Consider the following 23,561-nt stretch of genomic DNA (forward strand, 5'->3'; position numbering starts at 1 on the left):
TTCCTAAAAGCGATGGATTCTCATCAGGCTATCTACTCTTAGAGTTCATCGAGAGTACTCAAGGCCAAATGCTCTCATCGACATGGCTCGAATGACACCAAGAGCCTACATATCGTCGAAAATTATTTCGTGATCTCTCTCGAATACTACTCAGTCTGGCTTGTGTGCCTGTTTCATCGATTGGATCCTTCATTATCGATAGCCATGGGTATCTGCAACTCAAAAATCGACCATTCTCCCTTGAAATCCAGGACCTGGAAAATGACCAAATTCCGATCAACATGTCAAGATGTGAGACATACTCAACTGTCCCATCTTACATTGTCGATCTGATCGGAAACCACAATAATCGCATCGTGAACCAACCGAATGCAATCAATCATACAGGAGACTACGTCTACCAAGTTTCAGCTTTGACTGCAATGCAAGCTACCTTCCCATCACTTTTCCGACGCGAGTTTTTTCGAGGTCCCTTTGTTTTCAACCTGACCGATATGCATCAAAGCAACATTTTTATTGATGACGATTGGCATATCACTTGTCTTGTTGATCTTGAATGGGCTTGCTCCCGACCGATTGAAATGATTCGTACACCAACATGGCTTACGAACCAAGCCTGTGACGAGATTGCTGAAGATACTAGTGAATATAACAAAATCAGGTCTGAATTTATCGACATCATGGCAAATGAAGAGATGTTGACTGAGTTGACCTCGGAAAATATCAGTCTTTCTGAGATAATGAACCGCAGCTGGGAAACTGGGACATTCTGGTTTTCTCTTGTACTTGCAAGCCCGACTGGAATATTTTCTGTGTTTTATAAACAGATACAGCCACGCTTCATGGATTTTTGCCCAAGTCATCATAGCACAGACAACTACCAGAACTTCCTGGAGATTATGCCATGGTACTGGTCCAAAGATTTAGTACGAATTGCGGCACGTAAGAAACAGGATAGGAAGGGATATGATGATCAGTTGAAGGCAGCTTTTGGGATTTCAGAAGAATAAAGAGCCACCGCCTAGGCAATTATACAAACATTTGAATGTTCTGCATCTGAAAGTGAGATATAGTAGCATTCCGCATGTATAAGCACATTGGCTGTCATAGGCACATAAGAGAAAGGCGCCATTAGCTGCGAGTCTTTTATTAACAGAAAATTTGAATGTCTAGTGGTTAAATGACAATTTTTTGGTACGTCGGCACTGAAATATTTGAACCGACTTTGTGATATGCGGGTGGACTCGGGAGTTAACCCCGGAACGTTGGAGGCATAGGGGCACAGGCCCAGCCGCTGGAGCCCTAGAGGTGCCTAGGACTGCCGAGGGCCCCCATGCGGGCGTCCCTGTTGATAATGACTAAGCTGGATCACGTGTAATCTGTTATCGGCGCCATGTGGGATTATCGCAGCCCGGGGAGCTCTCGACAGTTGTCTTTCCCCGAAGCCCGATCAGTCGCATGATTCCTTCCATAATCTCATGACACGATTGACAAGCGATAGCATGAGAGACATCAGATTCGAAATTTTGTCCCCTGAACTTTCCTTCCGAAATAACTCGATATAATACTTCCACACCGTTCGACACATCCGTGTTTTCTAGCGCATCGATACCCAATTGTTACTGCTTTGCGTCCTCGATAAAGCAAATTCCCATTGAGCTGTCATTCAATCGTTTTTCTATTCAAAAAACCTCGACTATCAAGATGTCTGCAGGGGAGCCCTCATACATCGATTATGAGGCGTTCCTAGACCCCGAGTTCTCTCTCCGGCCGGATTCGCCAATTCACTCGTGCTCAGTACGAACAATGCCACCGATACTCCCCTGGATCTTTCGACTCCACTCTCCCGAGTACTGTTTGATCTCCAAGAAATCGACACCCACATTCACGGGTTGACTACAAAGTCCGCATTGCCTCTTCTATCACACACCCGAAACCAAACTGCAGCCGCCGAGCACATCTTGAAAGAAACAGGGACGCAGATCGCATCAGTAACTTCAGGTTATGAACGGCTGGAGAAGGAGGTATTGCAAAAATGGCAAGCTGCGGAAGAAGCTCGGATCGCAGCAGAGAACTCATTAGCGACAGTCCGGCTCGCTCGAGCTGTCGCGCGGTGTTTAACACTCGGTCGACAATTGGAGAGTCAAGTAGCCGAGTTAACCGGGCGCGGTTCTACGCAGGCTCCAGGACCAGGGACTGAAACAAACTCGCCGGCTGGAAAGGAAGGGTTTCGAGCACTGGAGCGGGCCGCCGTTACCATCTTACATCTGCGACAAATGTTTTCAGCAACATTAGAGGAAGAGGAAGGATTTGGGTTGATGCGAGTAAAGGCTACTCGTACCTTACGAAATGAGCTTGTGATCCCAGCAGAGAACATGGTGAAGTCAAGGGCACAGCAAAGCATCAATCGCTTCTCGTTGACAAGTACCGGTACCACCAATGGCCAGTCATCCATGCCATCGAGCTACAAACAGGCTCGCGATGCACGATCCCGCCTTTCCACAGCTGCAACTACCTTATATCTCCTCTCACCCATACCCAAGGATGTTGTCACCACATCAAACTACAAACCTGAACTCCTTATTTCCACTTTGCAAGGGTATATGCAGACCTCCATCATTACAGCTGCAAACGCCCTCGCAAAGGGCCTCTCCCAACTCCCCACCATGGACCGTGCCCTCGCCGAGATCTCTGCCCGATGCCAGGATATCGTTGCATTGGAATCAATCTTGCGAAGCATTCGAATCCCCTCTCACCCACTTCTCTCATCTACTCCCAGCGATGAACAACCCACCCCAGACTCCGAAAATGCAGAACCAGGCAAGGCCAACCTCCTTCAGCCCCTCCTTCAGGCCCTGGATACCACATCCCTGCCCTCGTATTACTGGCGATCACTCGCATCCTCCCTCACGTCCCGCGTGCAGGAAATTTTGAACCGCGGGGGTGTCTCTGCCCGTGCCCTGAGATCCAACCGCGATCGACTCAAGGCTGAAATCAAAGACTGTGTGATACGTTCCTCCCAGGTTTCTGCTACAGGTAATCTGGCTGAGAAGGGTCGAACTGGGACAGATACAGTGGTATTGGGTAATTGGGAACGAGAAGCAGCAGTGATGGTTAGCTCAGTGGTAGGACCACTGAGTCGATAAGCATAAGGGATAATATAATAGGCTCAGATGAGACTCTTGTATTGGTTATAGAAAGTCTTGACTATATTTACCCGGAGTAATGATTTACACTCGAGGATTCTACGATAGAATAGCGCTATGCAGGAATGAAAAAAGAAATTATGATAATAAGAGGAACCAAATAAAGAATACAGACTAAATAACCCTTGATTCGTCAAAGTTTTCATAACAAACTCTTTATCGCTATCACCACGGTTTAACACCATCGACCACACGGACCAATCTACCCCAGATAAGTTCAATTTAGATCCAAGTCCCAGGTACCTGGCATTAGGAACAGGAGTAGTACCTTGGGAAGCTCAATAGTAACACCAGACCACTGGAAATAAAGCTCAACAACAAGGGCAAACCCACAGCAGCATCAGTCCAAAGCCAAATCGCACAAGCTCCAAAAAAGAGTAAAAATAATCCTACAGATCAGAATAATCCCATGTTTCCTCCGCACCTCGGAGATTTACAAAACGCTTACCGTTGGAAGGCTGTCAGATGACTCCTTGCATAAGATCGATCAAGTCCAGGGCGGGGGCCTGAGGTGTGTTGTGTATTGTGCACTGTAGCATGAGTCTGAGCATGATACCCAGGGTTGCCTTAACGGAGTACAGCGATAACCAATCCAATGAGAACCTTGGCGACGAAGGTGCAGGGTTCAGAAAAAAGTAAGCAGGGAAATTCCAGTTGTGCTTCATCGTCCGATCTGAAATTGTGATTTATTCTCCCATAGGTAGAATGCATGGTGATTTGGTCGGAGTGGACCGAGTAGCCTCATTTCTTGTACGACGCCAATCAACAAGGGGATCATGGGATAAGTTGGGATCCATGTGTCCGTGTATTTTTTTTTTTTTCTTCTCCCCCTCTCTTATTATTTCCTGCTTTTGATGTTTCGTTTCTTGAACTGTGCATGTACATACGTGGCCAGGACCCCAGGTACGCATCCTTCTTGCGAGTATCGGGATGTATACATGGGTCTTCCTGGATGGTGATGCTCGGCGACTAGTATGATTGGTTGCGGGGATATCAAGACAAGTTCTCGAAATGTATTTTTATAGACACATGCATGTGTTATTTTTGAATTGTGTGCCTGGTTACGAAGTACTGTATGTACATAAGACATCGGGAGAAGTAAAAACCGACCTGTCATCTTCCACGTTACAAGAGGTACCACACTGGATGTATATCAGCCCTTCCCTACACCGCTTCAAAGAAGGCAAACTGATCATCCAGGGGCGAAAATCCATGACTCACAACTTTGAATAAATGAAATCTGTCAGAAATGAATCTGATTGATGGGGATATTCGCCTTGTTATCCTTCATACGAGGAGAATCCCTTTCAATGATCTCCGCCATCTCCGTACTAAACAAAAAGTCGACGACGTCAGAAAATACCCAAGTGGGGATCCTCACCCGTGGATGCGCCGATCGGGGAAATAAAAGAAAAAAAAGGCATGATTCAGGTTCCAGGATGATCGATAAAGCCCTGCAGGTACCTGCCACTACCTGGTCGTGCGCTTCCCCAATCGTCGTGGTGGCGCCCTGCAGTTGTACCTACAGGTACCCGATGACCCATTTTGCCCCTCTTCAAGCCTTACGCATCTCAGTGTACAAGTTGACCCTTCCCACGGGAAGTTCAGACCAATCAGATTTATCTTAAGGACGAGACATGTCAATCGTTACGATAATATCTTGCCTCCCCCTCTCTTTTCCCCTCATGGGTCGAATTACTTGCACCATGAAGAACCTGGAATAGGTACACAGGGGAGGGGTAAAAGGAACGTCGATCATTTTAAATCAGGATACATAGTGAGCGGATTTTTCTTCCTTCCACTAGATGTACATTTTCAAAATGTTTTTTTTCTTTCTTTCTCCAAACATGAAACCGGGAAAAGTGCTCAGCTATGAATTCTCCGGCCTAGATTGTCTCGGCATGCGCGTATCCCAAACGCTGCTTGCACCAATCCGCTTCTTTAATCCTCAGACAATCGACTACTGCGCCCCCCTCTCTTGTTCCAGATTGCCCCGATGGCGTGGCCATGGGAGTTCGAGTCTCATGGGGGCGGGGAGAGAGGGGGGAAATCCACAAAGTAGAGCACATCATTCATTTGAACAGTGGCGTCACATATGGTATGAGCACGCGCCTACATAATGTAATCGTATAATAGAGTGTAAGATGGATCATATTGAGAGTTCAAGTTGTAGGAGTAATGGTATAGGCGAAGAGGAACCAAAGAAATGTAAAGAACCCACAGGGAAACATAGGAGAATTGGGTAAGTTTATAGAAAGTTCAAGGATGAATTGGAGCCGTGGACCCGGGGTAAGAAAGAACTTGGAGTAAAAAAGGTCTCGATCTCGAGTACCAAACACTTGAACATTTGAACCAAACAGTCAAATCTCCAGGGCTACTACATGCACATGGTAGTATAATTATATAATTTAGAAAGAATATTCTAGTATAATGAGTTTAAAAGATTGAATTAACATTAGCAATTATTGCATACATTCTCCGTACCATGGGATCTACTTCGAGTTTGTCAGGTGGGCCAGTGTACGACGTGGGCCGATTTACTTTGACCCGCCGATCGACGATATCATATTCCCGTTGGCTTTTACCGTTTGCAGCCCATCTACGACAAACGGATCCAGGAGAAAAAAAAGGAAAAGAAAAAAAAAAGTTTACCTGAATTTATTACACGGGAGACGCAGGCACAGTGAATCCTTAACGGGCCAGTCGGTGCCAACCGGGGCCTGAAGGTTTCAAGATGAACTTTGGATGATTAGAGAGTCTGAACGCAGCGGGGGCGGAGGGGTCGGATCGTCGAATGATGGATGGTGAATGATGGGTCCGAGGTTCAGGGTATTTGTATTTGGTACAGAAATGATGGAGTAAAGGATAACTTGGAGCAGATGCTTGAGTGAAATATAGCCGCCACCTAGTAAATGTAGTTCAAGTCCTTTTTGGAGTAAGGCCGCCAGTATCAGTACTAGTATGGGGGGAAAACCGAGATCTGGAACATCTAAGAAATACCTAAGGTACTGTACAGCGTATACTATGTATACTACCTATGTATGTACAATAATGGAAGTCTGATCCTCTTATCAATGGGGTCAATGCCCGTATAATTCCCGAGGTCTGTGAGTCTGTGAAATCTAGATCAGATACACCTGTCAGAGCTATTCGATTAGGAAGTACTTGAGGATCTCCTATCTCGTACCTCCTTTTTTTTATTTGGTACCTGTAAGAACTTGGGGGGTTTCTTTGATAGACAAGAAATATTGTATCAAAACGGACCATTCGGAATGGTCCCCCGCGTAACCATACCCTAGAAAAGCCTGGAGAGTATGACGGAGCTTGAGTTCGGAGGATGTGATCCAGATGCAAGGGGGATAATCATAGGTCAGTTTCTTTATACTGGGGGATCCATAAAGTAATACTCTAGGTAATAGTTCCAAAGTATACCAAAAGTCCAAAAAATTGTGGATAACATTGAAGGGTCTAGAAGTATGTTAACGTCAATACTCCACGGGAACTATGTCCTTAAATGAATCATACATCGGGTGCCTGGTGCCTTTTAGTATCGGTTATAGTCGCATAGGGTCTGGTGAAACTTGAATTGATTCGGTAGCCCCGGAAGTCCTTGAAGTTCCTGGGATCTTCAATCTGACCTCGTAAGCTGTCTTTTCTTTTGCCCCTCGCTTCCGATAAGCCTCTTTTTTTTCTCTTTCTTTTCTAGTCGTCACCATTTTTTCCCCTTGAACCCTTAACCAAAAAACCCTGGTGAAGGAGAAGAAATATCTTGAATACTGGGGGGAATATCTTTTTGAACTTTTTTTTCTTTTTATTCTATGCTTGAATATTTCAACCTTCAACTTTTCTTTACATCTATTACATTTCCCCTCCTTTTTATCTGAATCTATATATCAGAATCAGATCGGAAATCCTGAAACAAGGTCCCCACCATCCTGATTCGCGTGGCGGTCTCCCTAACGTGCCTGAGATGATCGGCTAGTCGGTTCCCTCTTTCTTTCTCTCTTACATATCTCCTTCCACCCTTGCGTCCTTGACGAAATCTTGCTTTTCGTGTAAGCGCCACTTGAAATCGTACGTGATATTTTTCTCTTCTTATAGTGAAGAACAAAAAAAAGGACAAACAAGAATGGTTGATCAAAGATGACCTTTGATTCTTTTTTTATCTTTAAGGGTCTTTTTTTTTTTTATTATGTAGAAACCAAATGCGGATCTAACTGTGTGCAATGTTGACAGTCATCCTGGCCATCCGACTCCGCCCCCCGATATCCCCGTAGCCTTGCGCTTTCTACAATCCCATCCCCTTTCAAATTATTCAACCTCCCGGGATTCTGGAGGTCCATAAGGGAAAAGCGGATCGGGTTGCCGGCGTTGCGACCGGATAGGGTTTGCCTCTGGCCCCCCCCTCCCCCTCCGAGACCTTGACATCACCCGCCTCCACTTCTTACGTCGCCAATATGGCCTCCTTCCTTCCTGTGAACAATTCGGCCGCGACCGATGACCACACTATGGACGGTGCGACAACACCCCGCGCTCACCCTAACGGCGTCCAGGCCTCGCCGGATCGATCTCCTATCGCAGAACAACGCTCGGATGGGCTCAAGACCAGCAGAGGAAGCGAAAGCTCGCACACAACTGTTTCAGTAGGACACGCGAGGACTGCATCAATGTCTGATGAACCGATGCACGATTCAGAGGGGGAGAACGATGCATCTGACCACGAGGGAGAACCCGGTAGCGCACCACCATCAAAGAAGAAGAAGGGTCAACGCTTTTTCTGCACAGACTTCCCTCCTTGCAACCTCAGTTTCACCCGGAGTGAGCACTTAGCCCGTCATATTCGCAAGCATACCGGAGAGCGACCTTTTCAATGTCATTGCTCCCGTCGTTTCTCTCGCCTCGACAATCTTCGGCAACACGCACAAACCGTCCATGTAAATGAGGAGATCCCGGGAGACTCGTTGGCGGCCACCGGCACTCGGTTCCAGCGCCAGGTACGAACGGACCGTGTGCGTCCACCGGGTCGCGCGCGGGCAGGCACCGCCGGCAGCGCAGGTGGTCACAGCCGTGGTCACAGCCGCAATATATCAACCTCTAGCATTGCTTCAACTGCTTCGACATTCAGCCAACCGCCCGAGCTTCGGCGTCGTCCTCCGCCATTAATGATGGCCAACGACCCCACTGGTCGTGCTAGATTGGGGCTCGATCCGATGGGGGAGCCTCCGAGTACGCCGCCTAGCCAAATTCGTGGATACCCAGGACCGTCAGCAAGTGGTTCACCGTATACTCCATCTAACATGTTTGCCAATGGAACAAATGGCAGCCCTCAGTACGCATCACCAATGTCTGGAGCAGGTCATTTTTGGGAGGGTAAGACAGCCGCCCGGCGGCTATCAGTACCGACCAGCAGTAATCCTTTTCTGGCTCAACATAGCGGATATCCTCCTTATGTTAACTCTGCAGCCGGTGCTCATTATCCTAATGCGGCGGGAGTTTTTGCCAGTCCTACTAGCAGCAATTATCCTCCTTCAAGAGACGAAAGTACCCTGAGTGCGGCTGAGGCTGAGATGCGACGACGAACATGGCACCCCTCAACATACCCTGTATTTGGCCGCCCGTCAACTAGTGGTCTAAGCCAATATCATACCCCCGACACTGTTCAGCCGTCATTCGGTAGCAATGCCAGCAATAACAATACTCCTGCTGACCAGCCACCTCGACTGCCCGGAATTGAGAGTTTTGACAAAGTTGTCTCTCAACATCGCCCATTGACGCCTCCAACTCGTAAGGCAAGCCCGATGCACATTGATGGACACGGCCGACCAGCACCACCGCCCAATCATGCATTTGCCGCTGGCTTCAACTACAATGCGCCATCCGTTCGTCCAGCACCACCTATTTCTGGCCCAGGTCACCGCCGAGGCCATGTCTCTTGGGACATGTCTTTACACACCAACCTGACAGGGCTTGATATTCGAGATCGACGATCTTCAAGGGACGCATCTCAATGGAGCCAGCAGACGATTGCTGAACTTCAAAACCTTTCATCCCGACCCTCCTCATCTTACCACCCTACATTCGGGCCAACAGTCGAAAGAAGCCCGGAAGAGCACCGCCATGGTCACGCTCCTAGTGTTTCTACAGGAAGTCGACCCGCACATACATCCCCCGAGGATTCCAGCAGTAGCGAGGGGGGTACATACTCCATCCACCGCATCTATTGAATACCATCCGGCAATTGTACACAGCAGCGGATATATTGAATCGCACGATTCCTCGTTGTCATCCGATCATCACCCCCAACCGGTAGGAATTCCTCTTCGAACGGACGGCTCTCGCCTCGGTTACTAATGCCGTCATAGATTTGTGGTCAACGAGATTCTCAATCCGACGGCTACCCAGGCCATTCCGAGCAAGAGCCTCGAAACCCCGGCTACAACGACTCCTCTGTCCGGGATTCCGGCATGGGTCGCCTTGAGGCCTTGGTGGCGGTCGCGACCAGCGAGAACAAAAGTGCTACAAAGTTGTTCTTGTAAATTGTGTATTCGACTCATCCAACATTTGACGATCCTATATACCGTCTTTTATATTTTTTTCCCCTTTCGTTTCCCTCGAACAGATGAAGCTCCGCATCTACTCCACCCACGTCATGAAATGTGGGAAATCCTGGTCTTGACGCCTTTTCTTTCTCTATACCTCCTTCTCCACACCTCCTTCTCTTCTCCCTCGCTCTCCCTCTAACTCTTATCTTTGGGGACTCATATCAAGCCCTTGATGAATTGATGACGTTATGAAACTATACATGAACGGAAAACTCGAAATTGGTTTTCACCGTGGCTTTCTTTTGGACTTTGTGATTTCAATTTACGCTGGGGAGTATATTCTTGGTTTTTCTTTATTTGATTTGTTACAGGGTTGCCGGACCTCCGCTGCATTTCCTGGGCGTTTCTGTGCGCGGGAGCGTATGGATGGCATCGTGTGCATGACGATACCCAAGCCTCGATCTATTGGTGTTTGTCATTCTCCTCATCTCATAAACTCCTTCCCCTCTAATCGTGACCTAGCCTCGATTATCCATCCCTCTCATTTTGGTGGTTCTTTTTGACCGTTTCAATTTTTATGTCTGGATGCCTCCTCACGTCTACTGTTCCTGTCGTTGTTTTACTATACTTTTTATATGATGGTGGATCATGTCATGCCGTCTACGGCCTTTCCATTGTTCTTGACGATATTCACAACGCCAATATGACTGAAATGCAAATTGCATGAATATTCTTCCTCGTAATTGATTTGCAAACACCAGTTGACACATTCAAGTTTTGGACTTCAAATTTCCATTCTGTGGGGAGTTTTGATCTGCTAGTGCCAAGTAGTCATGACGTTTACCCCGCATACTGAAGTCTTCCCCCAGCCTCTTATTATCCAGCACTATGAATAGTCCATTGAATGGAGCCTCATCTTCAAGTGCGTCAGTTTAAATTATCGGAGTTCAAGTTCGTGAGTGGCCAATTCTAAATGATTTCCGGATCTTGGTTCATTGAGAATGAAACCATGACTAGCCGGTGACGTCGACAGCGGCCCATAGAACCGAACTAGACCTGGACCTTGGAAGCAATGCAACTCAAGATGCACTACACAATGAAATATGAAATAGAACACTGGGACTAAAGCTGTGTTAGACGAGCTATTTTCATATCCTACAGCTTGTTTCGATATCAGATGATATCAAATGTTGTAAACTGGGGAGTGAATCAAAGTATACGATCAAACCCCGGAAGCTCTACAGGTGTCAGAGCTACCGGCTTATAGTAGAGACAAATACTCTCCTAGCGTAGTTCACCCAACACAACCTTCAAGTTTGTACCTAGGTAGCTATAAAAGAATTTCCCAAGAGATATCCAAATGCTTTTCATTCAACTCAGACAATTCATTCAAACCCCGCTATAGACTAATCGAAGATCCGAGCTCACGCATGCACCAAAGTAAAACACCCGAGACAGACGTCATAGTCTGGTGACGGTTCTAGAGCCAAAAAAAAACTGGAAGTATTAAACCTGTCGACCTCATCTCTACTTCCAGTTTTTGACTGTACCTGACCTTCCACTTTCCTTCTACATAAACCCATTTCTACTCTACTTATTCCTCTCTACCCTAATTTACACTCTCAAATCAACTGAAAAATGTCGCAGAGTCGTATCGGCGTTTACCTGGGTCTCGCCGCCGCCGGTGCAGGCGGATACTACCTCTACCGTGCAGGCGGCGATGTGAAAGGTGCTAAGCAGGAGATGAAGAGTACGTTTTATCCCAAGGATCCTTGATCAATCTAATAGTTGCTACAACTACATCGTCCACTTGAATGCCAGTGATTCATGATCCTCATACTAACCCGAGTATAGTTGATGCCGACAAGGCACGCGAGAAGCTTCCCCGCGGTGAAAGCGCCGAGAAAGCGGGAGCAAATGCCGGGAAGGAAGCCGGGGCTGTTGTTGATGAGGCTGTACGTATCTGCTCCCAGTATTCTATGTGGCGAGCCAGGACTCGAAAACCAGCGTCCCGGAGAGCTTGACCACAATTACTATACCCGTGGGAACTACGAAGTATGTGGATATCAATACTAACGATGACCTGATTAGATCAATAACGCCCGCTCCAAGTTCAAGCTTGATGAGAGAATCCCCGAGATGAAGGAGAACGGAAAGGAGAAGCTGGAAGAAGGAAAGAAGCAGTTTGATGATTTGCGTCAGGAGACACGGGATAAGATCAGTTCGGAGATTGACAAGGTGGATCGCTCGGTTGAGCAGAAGACGGCTGAGGCGAAGGGGACGGTGTCGGGTTGGTTTGGTGGAAAGAAATAGAAATAGGCTTGGGGTGTCATTCTTGATCAGAGACAAGGTTGGTTCATGATTCGAATCATTCTTTGAACTTGAAGTCGACCTTGTTCTCGCTGTTTCAAGTTATTTTTTTGATCTCAGGCGCTGTATGGGTATTTATTATTATGCAAGTAATGCAATTGTTGGATGAATCTTCGATATGAGACTGTTTCTGGTTATGTGGGAAAGTGGGATGAATGGACTTCGGATCATTGACTTGGAGATATGCTGGGATTAACAATTCTCGACCGCATTGGCTTTGAGAACTGCCAACTGGTTCAAGATGAAGCATTGGTCTGATAAGACGCGGAGATCATCTCCCAGGTCGCAACATTCCGATGCCGCATGATCACCGCAGCGACCAAATTACTATGAAAATGGGGTATTGAGTGTCTCTATATTATTCTTGCAAAGCCCATTCTCAATACCATATCCTCTCATATCCTAAAAGATTTTTCTTTCTTTTTTTTTTTTTATCAAAAACTCATACTCCGTTAGCGTGTTCTCGTTCCCGTGATTGATTTTCGTGTCCGACGCGTCTCACTTTAACCCGAAACGCGCGACGCGTTGCAATTTCAACCCTTAATACCCCGTTCTTACCCCCGGTTTTTCCTCTCCTGCACGAGCCTTCCTCTTTACCCAACTTCCATAATATCTCGATATCTCGGTATCTCTTACCCTGACTATCTTCTAGTGTGCATTTATCGTGTCGCGATTTCCTCCAAAACCTGCTCGAGTCTAGCAAGTGCGAAAAAATTTGCAGCCGCGATGCCGCGTCTCACAAGGTCCAGCTGCCTTCCTCAAAATCAACCCGCCATTCAGATCTTCACAACGGCAACCAAGGCCGGCATTACACCGCAATTGCCCGGAAAGAGGACTGTCGCATCTTTGCCCGTTTCACCCTCGAAAAAGCGAAAGCTGCAGGAACTTCAGAATGTGGAAAGTCCGGGTCGTCAACCTACAGAGGAGGAAGCCGAGACTCCCTCGAAGACTTTGAAAATTAGCCAATTGTCTGTTTCTTCTCCACGAAGTGGTCACTTTGCAACTCCAAAGCGAACTCCCAGTCGCCGATCGCGTGTTGCAACTATCGCCGAGAGCCCCTCAACTCCCAATACCCCTTCGAAGCAGCGCACTATCAATTTTGAAAAACCCGTTCTCATTCTCAAAGAACCCGTTCTCGCGCCCCGAGTCTCTTGTGTTTCTGATTTCCTGGAACTCCACACTGCATTCGTTCAAGCCCTCGCCATTCATGCCGCGCACAATGGTCCTATCACCCCTGCCGATTTCCGAGAATTCCTCCCCAGTGTCACCCGGATCTGGAAGAAGCGCAAGGTTCAGCCCAAGGATATTCAACGTTTGGTCTGGGTCTGGGATCACACCTTGAATGCCAAGGACGTGTGCTACCGCCTCGCCAACTATGGACTCGGCAAAGTGTGTCTCGAACGAACTGTGAAAATCGACGAAACCGCCTCAGGCTTGCAAGATGCGTTTGAGCAGGCCTTTGATTTACTTTGGGAGCAAACAGAGGAATCTCTGAACCAAATTAACGAAGAGGAGCGTCCTGCTATGTTCATCGAAACTCTGGGTCTCGCCTGTATCCACGAATCACTTACTCCTTTCACCGCGTTCCAGAAGGGCCAGCAGCGTCTGCAAGATCTCAGAAGTGGTGTCATTCGCATGAAGACCGAAGCCTTGCGCGCAGAGGGTACCCTTACCAACTCCAAGCCTTCGATTCCCACCAACAACCGTCGCCAGGGTCTACTGGAACGTCTTAAGAGCAAGGAACTCCGCCAGTCCAAGCTCCCGCCTCCACTCTCAAAGAAAGAAATGGTCCGTCGCTCTGCAGCTGATCGTGCGGAGGAAATTGTTAGTATCTTGGCACTCCTCCGCCCCGCTGGCTACGTCGGAACTGGTATCAAAGCTATGCTTGCGAACCAACGCACACCCTTCAAGCTTGAGACCATCGTCGAACATGTGCGCCATTCTTCCCGCAGCCCTATTCCCGTGGATGAGGTTGAGGCTTGCCTTGAGATCCTGGTAGATGCCCGTGTTGCTGGTCATTGGGTTAATATTGTGACTGTGAATGGGATGAAATCTGTCGTGTTGAAGTCTTGCAAGGATATTGCGCCCAAGGAGATTGTCGCCAAGGTGGCTGTGTTGAAAGCTGAGTGGGAGAACAAGACAACCTCTTGTGTGTCTGCCCCTATTTTGAGCATTTGAAGACCCTGTTATCGGTCTTTGTCTGGCGTCGTGTTTTTTTCTTTTCATTTCTCGAATTCCCCCATCCGTGTAGCCGGGTTTGCTCGCGGTCTTGCATAAGCGTTTTGATGATACCCTGTACTTTAGCATACATGTCTTAGACCTTGGATATCAAGGCACCATTAAATTAGTCATTAGTCTCACAAATAATAATTACAACCATGAAACAATTCAGTGCATATAAATCATACTCTAGATAGCTTCCAAGGTTATTCGTTAGATCTATCTAATCTGCACTTAACGCGTGACGCGTCACACGTGACCGCGTTGTGCGGCGCGTCTCCATCTCTCTGCAACTCGGCTTCCCCGGCTTCATGACAATTTTGTCCTGCTGAATCTGTCTTTAGAGAAAGTTAGACAAGATGTCTTCTCGACCAGATCTTAAGGTAATGACATTCCCCAATCTGTGATTTTCCAGCCTTGATCTATACTAACTATTAGTAACAGGTCGACGATGAAGTCGGATTCATCCGCTTCTACAAGTCCCTCCCTGAATCCGACGACAATGAAACCCTCCGTATTTTCGATCGCGGTGACTGGTACTCAGCCCACGGTTCCAATGCCGAATTCATCGCTCGCACCGTCTACAAAACCACCTCCGTCCTCCGAAACCTTGGCCGCAGCGAGAGTAGCGGTCTAGCCTCTGTCACCATGACAGTAACTGTATTCCGGAATTTCCTCCGTGAAGCCCTCTTCCAGCTGAACAAGCGTATCGAGATCTGGGTTTCTGGTGGTACAGGCAAGGGGAACTGGAAATTAGCCAAGCAAGCCAGTCCAGGTAACCTACAAGATGTTGAAGAGGAGCTCGGTAGCGTAGGCGCATTGTCTATGGATTCCTCTCCAATCATCCTCGCCGTGAAGATCTCAGCTCGAGCTTCTGAAGCCCGAAACGTTGGAGTGTGTTTCGCCGATGCGAGCGTTCGGGAGCTTGGTGTTAGCGAATTCCTCGATAACGACGTCTACTCAAACTTCGAGTCCCTGGTTATCCAACTCGGCGTGAAAGAATGTCTCGTTGTGATGGATTCCACCAAGAAAGATGTTGAGCTCGGCAAGATCCGCGCTATTGCTGATAGCTGTGGTATTGCGATCTCTGAGCGACCGGCCTCTGATTTCGGCGTCCGGGATATCGAGCAGGATTTGACTGAGACTGCTGCGCGATGAGCGTTCAGCTGGAACTTTGCCACAGACGGAACTCAAGCTGGCTATGGGCTCTGCCTCTGCTTTGATTAAGTATCTGGGTGTCATGTCTGATGCGACTAACTTTGGCCAGTATCAGCTCTACCAGCATGATTTATCGCAGTACATGAAACTTGATGCTTCTGCGTTAAGAGCTTTGAACCTGATGCCTGGGCCTCGTGATGGATCTAAGAGTATGAGTCTGTTTGGTTTGCTTAATCACTGCAAAACTCCTGTTGGAAGTCGTCTGTTGGCTCAGTGGCTTAAGCAGCCGCTGATGGACCTTGCGGCTATTGAGCAACGTCAACAGCTTGTTGAAGCCTTTGTTGTTAACACGGAGTTGCGACAGACTATGCAAGAGGAGCACCTCCGTGCCATTCCAGATCTCTACCGCTTGGCCAAGCGATTCCAGAAGAAGCAGGCTAATCTGGAAGATGTTGTGAGAGTTTATCAAGTTGCCATTCGTCTGCCCGGATTTGTGCATGCACTGGAAGATGTAATGGATGAGGCGTATCAGGCGCCATTGGAGAAAGAGTACACTACAAAGATCCGAGGTTACTCAGACAACCTCTCCAGATTGGAGGACATGGTTGAAACCACAGTTGACCTGGATGCTCTCGAGAACCACGAATTCATCATCAAGCCCGAATTCGATGACAGTCTCAGGGTTATTCGGAAGAAGCTTGACAAGCTGCGCTACGATATGGATATGGAGCACCGCCATGTCGCCGACGACTTGAATCAGGATATGGAGAAGAAGCTATTCTTGGAGAACCACCGAGTACATGGCTGGTGTTTCCGTGTGACTCGTGCTGAAGCCGGCTGTATCCGTAACAAGAAGGGCTACCAAGAATGCTCTACCCAGAAGAACGGTGTTTACTTCACTACCTCTACTATGCAGGCCCTGCGTCGTGAGCACGACCAATTGTCCTCCAACTACAACCGTACCCAGACAGGACTCGTCAGCGAAGTTGTCAATGTCGCTGCCTCATACTGCCCTGTTCTGGAGCAGCTTGCGGGTGTACTGGCTCATCTCGATGTTATTGTGAGCTTTGCTCATGCCTCTGTTCATGCCCCCGCTGGCTACGTCCGTCCTAAAATGCACCCTCGTGGTACAGGTAACACTGTGCTCAAGGAAGCCCGTCACCCATGCATGGAAATGCAAGACGACATCTCATTCATTACCAACGATGTCTCCTTAATTCGTGACGAATCTTCCTTCCTCGTTATCACTGGCCCTAACATGGGTGGTAAATCCACATACATTCGACAGATCGGTGTGATCGCGCTCATGGCACAGACTGGTTGCTTTGTGCCATGTACTGAGGCCGAGCTAACAATCTTCGATTGCATTCTGGCCCGTGTAGGTGCCAGTGACTCCCAGCTTAAGGGTGTCTCCACATTCATGGCAGAGATGTTGGAAACGGCAAACATCCTCAAATCCGCTACATCCGAGTCCCTTATCATCATCGACGAGCTTGGTCGTGGAACCAGCACTTACGATGGATTCGGCCTGGCATGGGCTATCTCAGAGCATATCATCACCGAGATCCGATGCTTCGGCATGTTCGCAACTCACTTCCACGAGTTAACCGCGTTGTCAGACCGATACCCGAAATCAGTTAAGAACCTGCACGTCGTTGCATTCATTGGGGATGGAACAGACGCCGACGGTGATTCTGAGACCGACGCGCAGAAGAAGCGCCAGGTTACTCTGCTTTACCGTGTGGAGCCTGGTATCTGTGATCAATCATTCGGTATCCATGTTGCCGAACTGGTCCGTTTCCCTGACAAGGTAGTCAACATGGCTCGTCAGAAGGCAGAGGAACTGGAAGACTTTACTTCTGCCAGTACTGATTCTGCAGAGAAGCAACAAGCTACACCTTCTCTTGACAAATACTCCGCGGAGGAGGTGGAAGAGGGTAGTGCTCTCTTGAAGGAGATGTTGTTGAAGTGGAAGGCAGAAATTGAAGGCAAGGATCTCTCATCTGATCAGAAGCGCCAGATTATGCGTGACCTGGTGAATGCCGATAGCAAGTTGCAAGCAAATAAAGTATTTCAGGGCATCAAGACCTTGTAAGGATACTGGGATGGTTTGAAATGGGACTATTATGGTGGAGCATGGCGTTTACGGGGGAAATATCGAGTCACTTTAACGAACATCATCAATCAAAATTTCGGGTTCCACAATTATCTGTATTTTATTCTTTTATATCTGTAAGATATTATCTTCTTTCTAGACGCCATTGCAATTATGATAGTCAAAGATGCTGTTTACTAAGTGGAGATCAGCCCCGGGGCCAAGCTGGAAGACCGGTATACAGGTATACATAATGATCAAGGTCAACATATACCTAAATTCACATTCTCCTGGCGATGGAGATCAAGTTTTGCGTGGCCCAGATATATGGGATGACGAGTTGGTTAAGCGCGCTCAAAATGAGTATGAGAATCTTGGACATACTACTTCAATGTTCGCTCCTAATTGAAACTGGTTTAACACTCGTCAACTGGTGAAGCACTGTAGTTGATAAGCCCTAAGTACAGGCCTAACCTACTATACCATCCCACTCACCCAAAATAGCTTAAAAACTACTAGGAACGCTCAAAGGTATTAGGGAATGAGGTATCCGATCCAACCAATTAAATATTTTATATAAAAATAAAATGATTTTGTCTTCATCTCAATGGATAACGTAATCAACAAGCGGGCTGGACACACAAGCGAGCTGGACACCCCACCAAAAGTCACATATTCTCAGGAAATTCTAGGACTTTTCTCAACTTCCATTTCCGCTTTAATGCTCACCCCTTGCCGCTTTTTGCTCACTGAGTATATTTGATCATGCCTGGACTGCCCGGATCTGATTAGTCATCAAGAAATACCGCTCACTGATTGCCCAGGTATACCCTGGTCATCACATGATTCACTGGGAGGATTTTCATAGTTTACAGATGCTTCTGAGGTCAACACTGGTGCCATAGACTGATCTATGCCTGGATCTGTATTATAGATATAAATAACGTGACTCCCGGCCGTCCCGATCACCCGGCCGTTGTGAAGGGCTCTGTAAAGACTGAAGCAGAACGATATAGGCCGACATGCAGTTTACATTCATGCTTAAGAGGAAGCTATGTACACGATTGGAAGTTATAAGTCCTCCTGTCAAATCTAGGCTGATTCAGCAATATTGGGCACCCAATAAGAACGAGGCTTCATATGTGTGTATGTGGTGTAAAATTCTTCTATCTCTCGCATGTAAAATACAGTATGGCTTACATAAGCCTTATCAGGTGATCCGCTATGCTTGACACCTCCTGTGGGTCACGTGTGGGGCCGTACGGGGCTTTGGGCTTGTCGGGGACTGCCCTCTTCAACTGTTAGACCCTCATCACATAGTATCTGCCTAGTTGATCGACTGCGCTTTTGTCGTTTCTTCTCATTTGTAGCACGTAAAAGCGTTTTCTTGTGCTAGTAACGCTGTGTTGTGTAGTGCTATACAGTGGCTTTTGATGATTTGATCTAGCATCGATTTCGATAGGCTTGGAGGGCTGTTTGATCGCTGTTTTAGAAGATTTTTAGGCATTAAAGCTTGCTTCTGCAGCTGAACCACAGTTCTAAGCGTTTTAGGGGTAAACTCACTAGATCTGCTGCCTGGCCTGCTGTTTGACGGTGTAGGTCTTCGTGGAGAAATATTCAATTTAGAAAGAACTCTTTCAGCATCAATTGGGACTAAACCAGTAGCTAAAAAGCTATTCTGGATAGTAGTTGGTTGACAAGCTTCAAGGCGGGCGCGTTGATAATCAGCTAAGAAATCAAGCTTGTCGATATGGTTATAGCCTCTATGCGCAAGGTCACTTATAAAGCGACCATATGCACGTTTAAGGACTGCAAAACAACCAACATCTAGTGGCTGTAAAAGATGTGATGAATGTGCAGGCATACAGAGTGGGATAATATTGTTTTCAGTGCAGATTCGATCAAATTGGGGTGTAAGATGGCTTCCATGGCCATCAAGAATCAATAGCCGAAAACGACCACGGACACGTGAATTTGTTGATGGGATGAATAGCTTTTGTAGCCAACGTAGACCAATCTCATCAGTAGTCCGGCCATTAGCCGAGACTTCAAATCGCCAATCTTTTGGTAGGTTATCAAACCAACTAGCGATGGCAACCTTTCCCTTGAAAATCACACATGGTGGTAATGATTAGCCATCTACACAGATAGCTTCAATTGCAGTTACCCATTCACGATTTCCAGGCTGTAAAATAGCACGCCGACCGTAATATTCTTGTCGTGTAACAACTGTCTGTGCTGAAATAAGGCCCATTGCAAAGCCTGTCTCATCAAAGTTATAAATATCCTCTGGTTGAATTCCATTCTGATCAATGACATTCTGTACGGTTGTAAACCATTCTCGTAGCGATTTTGGGTCTTCGTTTAGTGCACGTTGGTAGTCATAGCGTCTTGAGAGGCGTGTATGAAGCTCATGACGGCGAATACCAACAGTAGGTGGAGGATGGTTACCACGAGCAGCCAGTAGGATATTAGCCATTTCTCCTACAGTCGTAGGCCTAGGCGCTGCACCACGTGTGTCCATAGAGATAATCCACTCAGTAAGTGAATCCTCTTCCAATTGGGTCAATTTATGGCTCTTTGGACGCTTATCAACGCGTGCTTGTATGCCATTCACGCGATCGGCCAAGGTCGTATGGGGTATTTCATGTAGCTTCGCAGCTGCGCGTATAGACTTGATTCGGCCATTTTGAATATCGTTGACGGCTAATAAGATCCTGCCGTCTTGATTGGCTTTTTTTCGGCTGAAATATTGCGTTTTGGTGCCATGGCAGGCGTTTGAATTAGGTAGGATGGTTGAAAGACACGACTCTTGGTGGGGTGTACGGATCGCATGTGGATTACGTTATTGAGGTGGCTTACATAAGCGTTAACTTTGGGTACCCCTAACAAGACCCCGTGATCCACCAGGTTTACCTTTGAATGGTCTAGACAGCATAACCACGGGGTACATTCAACGGGCCGTCTAAGCTCATACTTGCCATTCGTTTAATCTTCTATCAACGCAATCAATTGAGCGAATATTAGTCCCGTCAGATCATCGAGTTACTTCCTGAAACCTTCGATAATCAACAATCCTCCAATCCGAATCCCCTCACAGCGATGCGCGCACGTTGAATCGCGGTACCGCTTCAAGCACCCTGATTCATGCACCCCTTTTCCATCCTCACTCTTGGAATCTTCGTCGCGGGCTACATCACCGCTAGGTGGGACCTTGTAACTCGGCTTTACGAACTTGCTATTTTTGCGTGGGATCACGGTGTCGTGGTATGTTTATTTCGTACTGCGCTTGCGTGGCCCCTCCCCTCCGCACCGAACTCAATGCGCATGTATCGAATAATCTGCTTACAATACCCCTCGATATAGACTCGAACCTTGAAAGGATTCCTATCTCTTTCCGTATTCTTTTTCATACTCGTCCTTCCTATCAATCATTTAGCATCGAGAGAGGGTCAATTGGTGAGCCCTCCCCAAATACCAAGTACTCGAGGAGCTTCAACAGATCTCTGCTTGGCAAGGTGGAACTGTCCCAAAACTAATTCTTCGTACTTCGAATAGCATCCACGTCACATAAACCTCGGCGTGTCCGCCCGGGAACAGTTGCGCCGTCGAGGCTCCTTCTAGACGGCGCCGGAGGATGACAACATGATAATGAGTGATGGGCTGCTGCGAGTATTTTGGCCATATGATCTCCCGCGATCTTCAGCGCCGGGTGTGATAGTCGGATGGCGCAACTCGGAGCTGGACCTAGTTGTACTTACGGTCCTTGAAGATGTCGAGGTATGTTAAAGTGCAGAAACTATACATTTTAATTTACGAGGAATTGTGCGCTGACAATTGTGCTCTTCGATAGCCACGAAATGTGGGCAATGCGCTTCGGGCTGGAATCCTATTTCGAAATAGCCCGCATCCCATTGTTCGCATCTTTACGCTTTGCGGTCGGTCCCAGATGCATGTCCTTGGTTCGACGAATTCCCTCCTTCCCGACACTACATTCAATCCGTCTCACCTTCATGTAACCACGCACCCGCCGTCGAAAAGCCAACTCCCGCGGATATTTTGTCCACCAGAAGCGAATCTCTCGGTCCAGGTCATCATGTTTCATCGTCCGGACCCAACACGCATGGAGTATATGTCTTTGGATCCGATTTCCTTAGCTTTGGGCGACAAGGTGACGAATGTAGAGAATGGCTTCGCGTTATCTGGGACGATTGAGTCGGAAGAAGAAAAAGAAAAGGCACGACATCGTGTGCTGGTTGACAAGCTTAAACTTCACACGGTGGTGAAGCATATTCCGTCGCAAAAGGAGCAGGCACTTCCACTGATCATCAGTCAAGTGAACTGTGCATATGAAATGAGCCAATTGATGCATAAGAATTGTCATTTGATTGGGGTACGAGCAAAACGCAGCATGAGTGTTGGAGAACGTGTGGTGGAATCGGCGACTACTCTCTGGGGACTTTTCGTCCTTTTCATTGCGCACATATTTTGGCAGTGGATTTGGCCGGTTGTCACTAGAATCTTCGTTATAGGTCTCGTGGGACACCGGTCAGTTGCGGAGGTGGTGCTAAAGATTCTTGAATGGCGGGCTCGGCCAGACGCTGCAGCCATCAAGGATATTTCGGCAACGGCTCAGCAAGTTGATATCCGCCTCCAGCAGTTTTGCTATTGGCCTATACAATATGTCAAACTGCGTCAAAGGAAGGATAACTGGGAAAGTGTGACTACCAGTCACCCAGATTACATCCGGTTTTACAACAGTTTGTGGCTCGTGGCTAACGATGTGATCATTGGAATTGCCCTTGGTTCATACATCATTGATAATGCCAATTGGGTCGCCTCCCAAATCAACACCGTTCTCACAGGATGGACTGTGGAAGGATTGCAACGCACCATCTCATGGCTGATGGACTGGCCTGCCGGCTTAAAGCTTAACAACGAACTTGCAGCTTTCCTCGGTGACTTGTTCCTTTGGGTTATCGAGAACTGGGCTGCATGCATTGCGAACCTCCAGCCCTATCTTCCTCACGTCATCTACATTGTTGGCTGCTCCAGTTTTGCGGGGGCTAGCATGCCAATCGCCCTTTTTTCTGACCTCCTTTCCATCCTAACCGTCCACATCTATTCCTTTTACATTGCGTCTGCCCGTATCTTTAACTGGCAACTCACCATAATTATATCGCTCTTCCATCTCTTCCGAGGGAAAAAGCGAAATGTCCTGCGCAACCGAATAGATTCATGTGATTATGACCTCGACCAACTCCTTCTTGGCACCATTCTCTTCACCGTGCTTTTCTTCCTTCTACCTACCGTGATTGTCTTTTACCTCACCTTTGCATCGGCCCGCATGTTGATTATCTCTATGAAAGCCGGCTTCGACACCTGTTTGGCATTCCTGAATCACTTTCCCCTTTTCGCTCTGATGTTACGCGTGAAAGACTCGAGACGATTGCCCGGTGGCATTCGATTTGAGCTTCGAGATGAACTAGATAAGCAGTCCACCGAGGCTACCTCTTCTACAGTCTCCTACATTCATCTCGAGGTAAGTAACCAACCTCAAACATTGACCTCGGGCACCCTTGATTAACATGAACACTATAGTCAATCCCACTTCCTCTCCGCGCAATGTTCGACCAATACTTCCAGCTCGGTCACCGACTCCGCAAACACTATCTCTCCCCTCGCGTCATTTTCTGTCTCGTCACCGGCCGCTTTGTACCTCCCATTCACCGTCGTAACCTGTACAGCATGCAGTATAGTATGCTGCCTGCACGACGGGCACGAATGGGCGAGGTATGGTCGCTACTTACTCAACCTAAGAAAGGTGGTAGTGGAGGTAGTAGTTCCGGATCAATGTCAAGTAGTATGGGGACGTTGAGCCACCCAGTCCCGAAAGTGCCGCCGAATTTTGGGCAAGGAGATATTCGAAGACGGGGTCATCGGTGATAGCTTATACCCAGCATATATCAC

The 23,561-nt window shown here is 47.5% G+C and overlaps 7 protein-coding genes across 7 annotated transcripts; all 7 read left to right on the forward strand.

Moving 5' to 3' along the window:
* Nucleotides 1-281: 281 nt before the first annotated feature.
* Nucleotides 282-1,010, forward strand: N7483_000342 (uncharacterized protein; the record flags this gene model as incomplete). The annotated part of the gene is made up of 1 exon (XM_057083780.1): nucleotides 282-1,010. One exon carries the CDS (start codon nucleotides 282-284, stop codon nucleotides 1,008-1,010), a length of 729 nt encoding a protein of 242 aa, XP_056949929.1.
* Nucleotides 1,011-1,704: 694 nt separating this feature from the next.
* Nucleotides 1,705-3,146, forward strand: N7483_000343 (putative Golgi transport complex component Cog5; the record flags this gene model as incomplete). The annotated part of the gene is made up of 2 exons (XM_057083781.1): nucleotides 1,705-1,742; nucleotides 1,799-3,146. 2 exons carry the CDS (start codon nucleotides 1,705-1,707, stop codon nucleotides 3,144-3,146), a joined length of 1,386 nt encoding a protein of 461 aa, XP_056949930.1.
* A 4,517-nt stretch (nucleotides 3,147-7,663) lies between these two features.
* Nucleotides 7,664-9,742, forward strand: N7483_000344 (C2H2-type zinc finger protein; the record flags this gene model as incomplete). Its single annotated transcript, XM_057083782.1, has 2 exons — nucleotides 7,664-9,340; nucleotides 9,569-9,742. The coding sequence occupies 2 exons, from the start codon at nucleotides 7,664-7,666 to the stop codon at nucleotides 9,740-9,742; spliced, it is 1,851 nt and encodes a 616-aa protein (XP_056949931.1).
* Nucleotides 9,743-11,386: 1,644 nt separating this feature from the next.
* On the forward strand, nucleotides 11,387-12,061 carry N7483_000345 (uncharacterized protein; the record flags this gene model as incomplete). Its single annotated transcript, XM_057083783.1, has 3 exons — nucleotides 11,387-11,498; nucleotides 11,603-11,703; nucleotides 11,840-12,061. The coding sequence occupies 3 exons, from the start codon at nucleotides 11,387-11,389 to the stop codon at nucleotides 12,059-12,061; spliced, it is 435 nt and encodes a 144-aa protein (XP_056949932.1).
* A 783-nt stretch (nucleotides 12,062-12,844) lies between these two features.
* Nucleotides 12,845-14,296, forward strand: N7483_000346 (DNA replication factor Cdt1 C-terminal domain-containing protein; the record flags this gene model as incomplete). The annotated part of the gene is made up of 1 exon (XM_057083784.1): nucleotides 12,845-14,296. One exon carries the CDS (start codon nucleotides 12,845-12,847, stop codon nucleotides 14,294-14,296), a length of 1,452 nt encoding a protein of 483 aa, XP_056949933.1.
* A 401-nt stretch (nucleotides 14,297-14,697) lies between these two features.
* Nucleotides 14,698-17,591, forward strand: N7483_000347 (mismatch repair ATPase MSH2; the record flags this gene model as incomplete). The annotated part of the gene is made up of 3 exons (XM_057083785.1): nucleotides 14,698-14,721; nucleotides 14,783-15,451; nucleotides 15,522-17,591. 3 exons carry the CDS (start codon nucleotides 14,698-14,700, stop codon nucleotides 17,589-17,591), a joined length of 2,763 nt encoding a protein of 920 aa, XP_056949934.1.
* Nucleotides 17,592-20,738: 3,147 nt separating this feature from the next.
* Nucleotides 20,739-23,537, forward strand: N7483_000348 (phosphatidylinositol N-acetylglucosaminyltransferase; the record flags this gene model as incomplete). The annotated part of the gene is made up of 4 exons (XM_057083786.1): nucleotides 20,739-20,858; nucleotides 21,216-21,371; nucleotides 21,445-23,133; nucleotides 23,193-23,537. 4 exons carry the CDS (start codon nucleotides 20,739-20,741, stop codon nucleotides 23,535-23,537), a joined length of 2,310 nt encoding a protein of 769 aa, XP_056949935.1.
* Nucleotides 23,538-23,561: the final 24 nt, after the last annotated feature.

Source organism: Penicillium malachiteum (assembly GCF_028827825.1).
Source record: "Penicillium malachiteum strain IBT 17515 chromosome Unknown utg000001l:1.0-8184562.0:1.0-8186909.0, whole genome shotgun sequence".
Taxonomy (NCBI): Eukaryota; Fungi; Ascomycota; class Eurotiomycetes; order Eurotiales; family Aspergillaceae; genus Penicillium; species Penicillium malachiteum.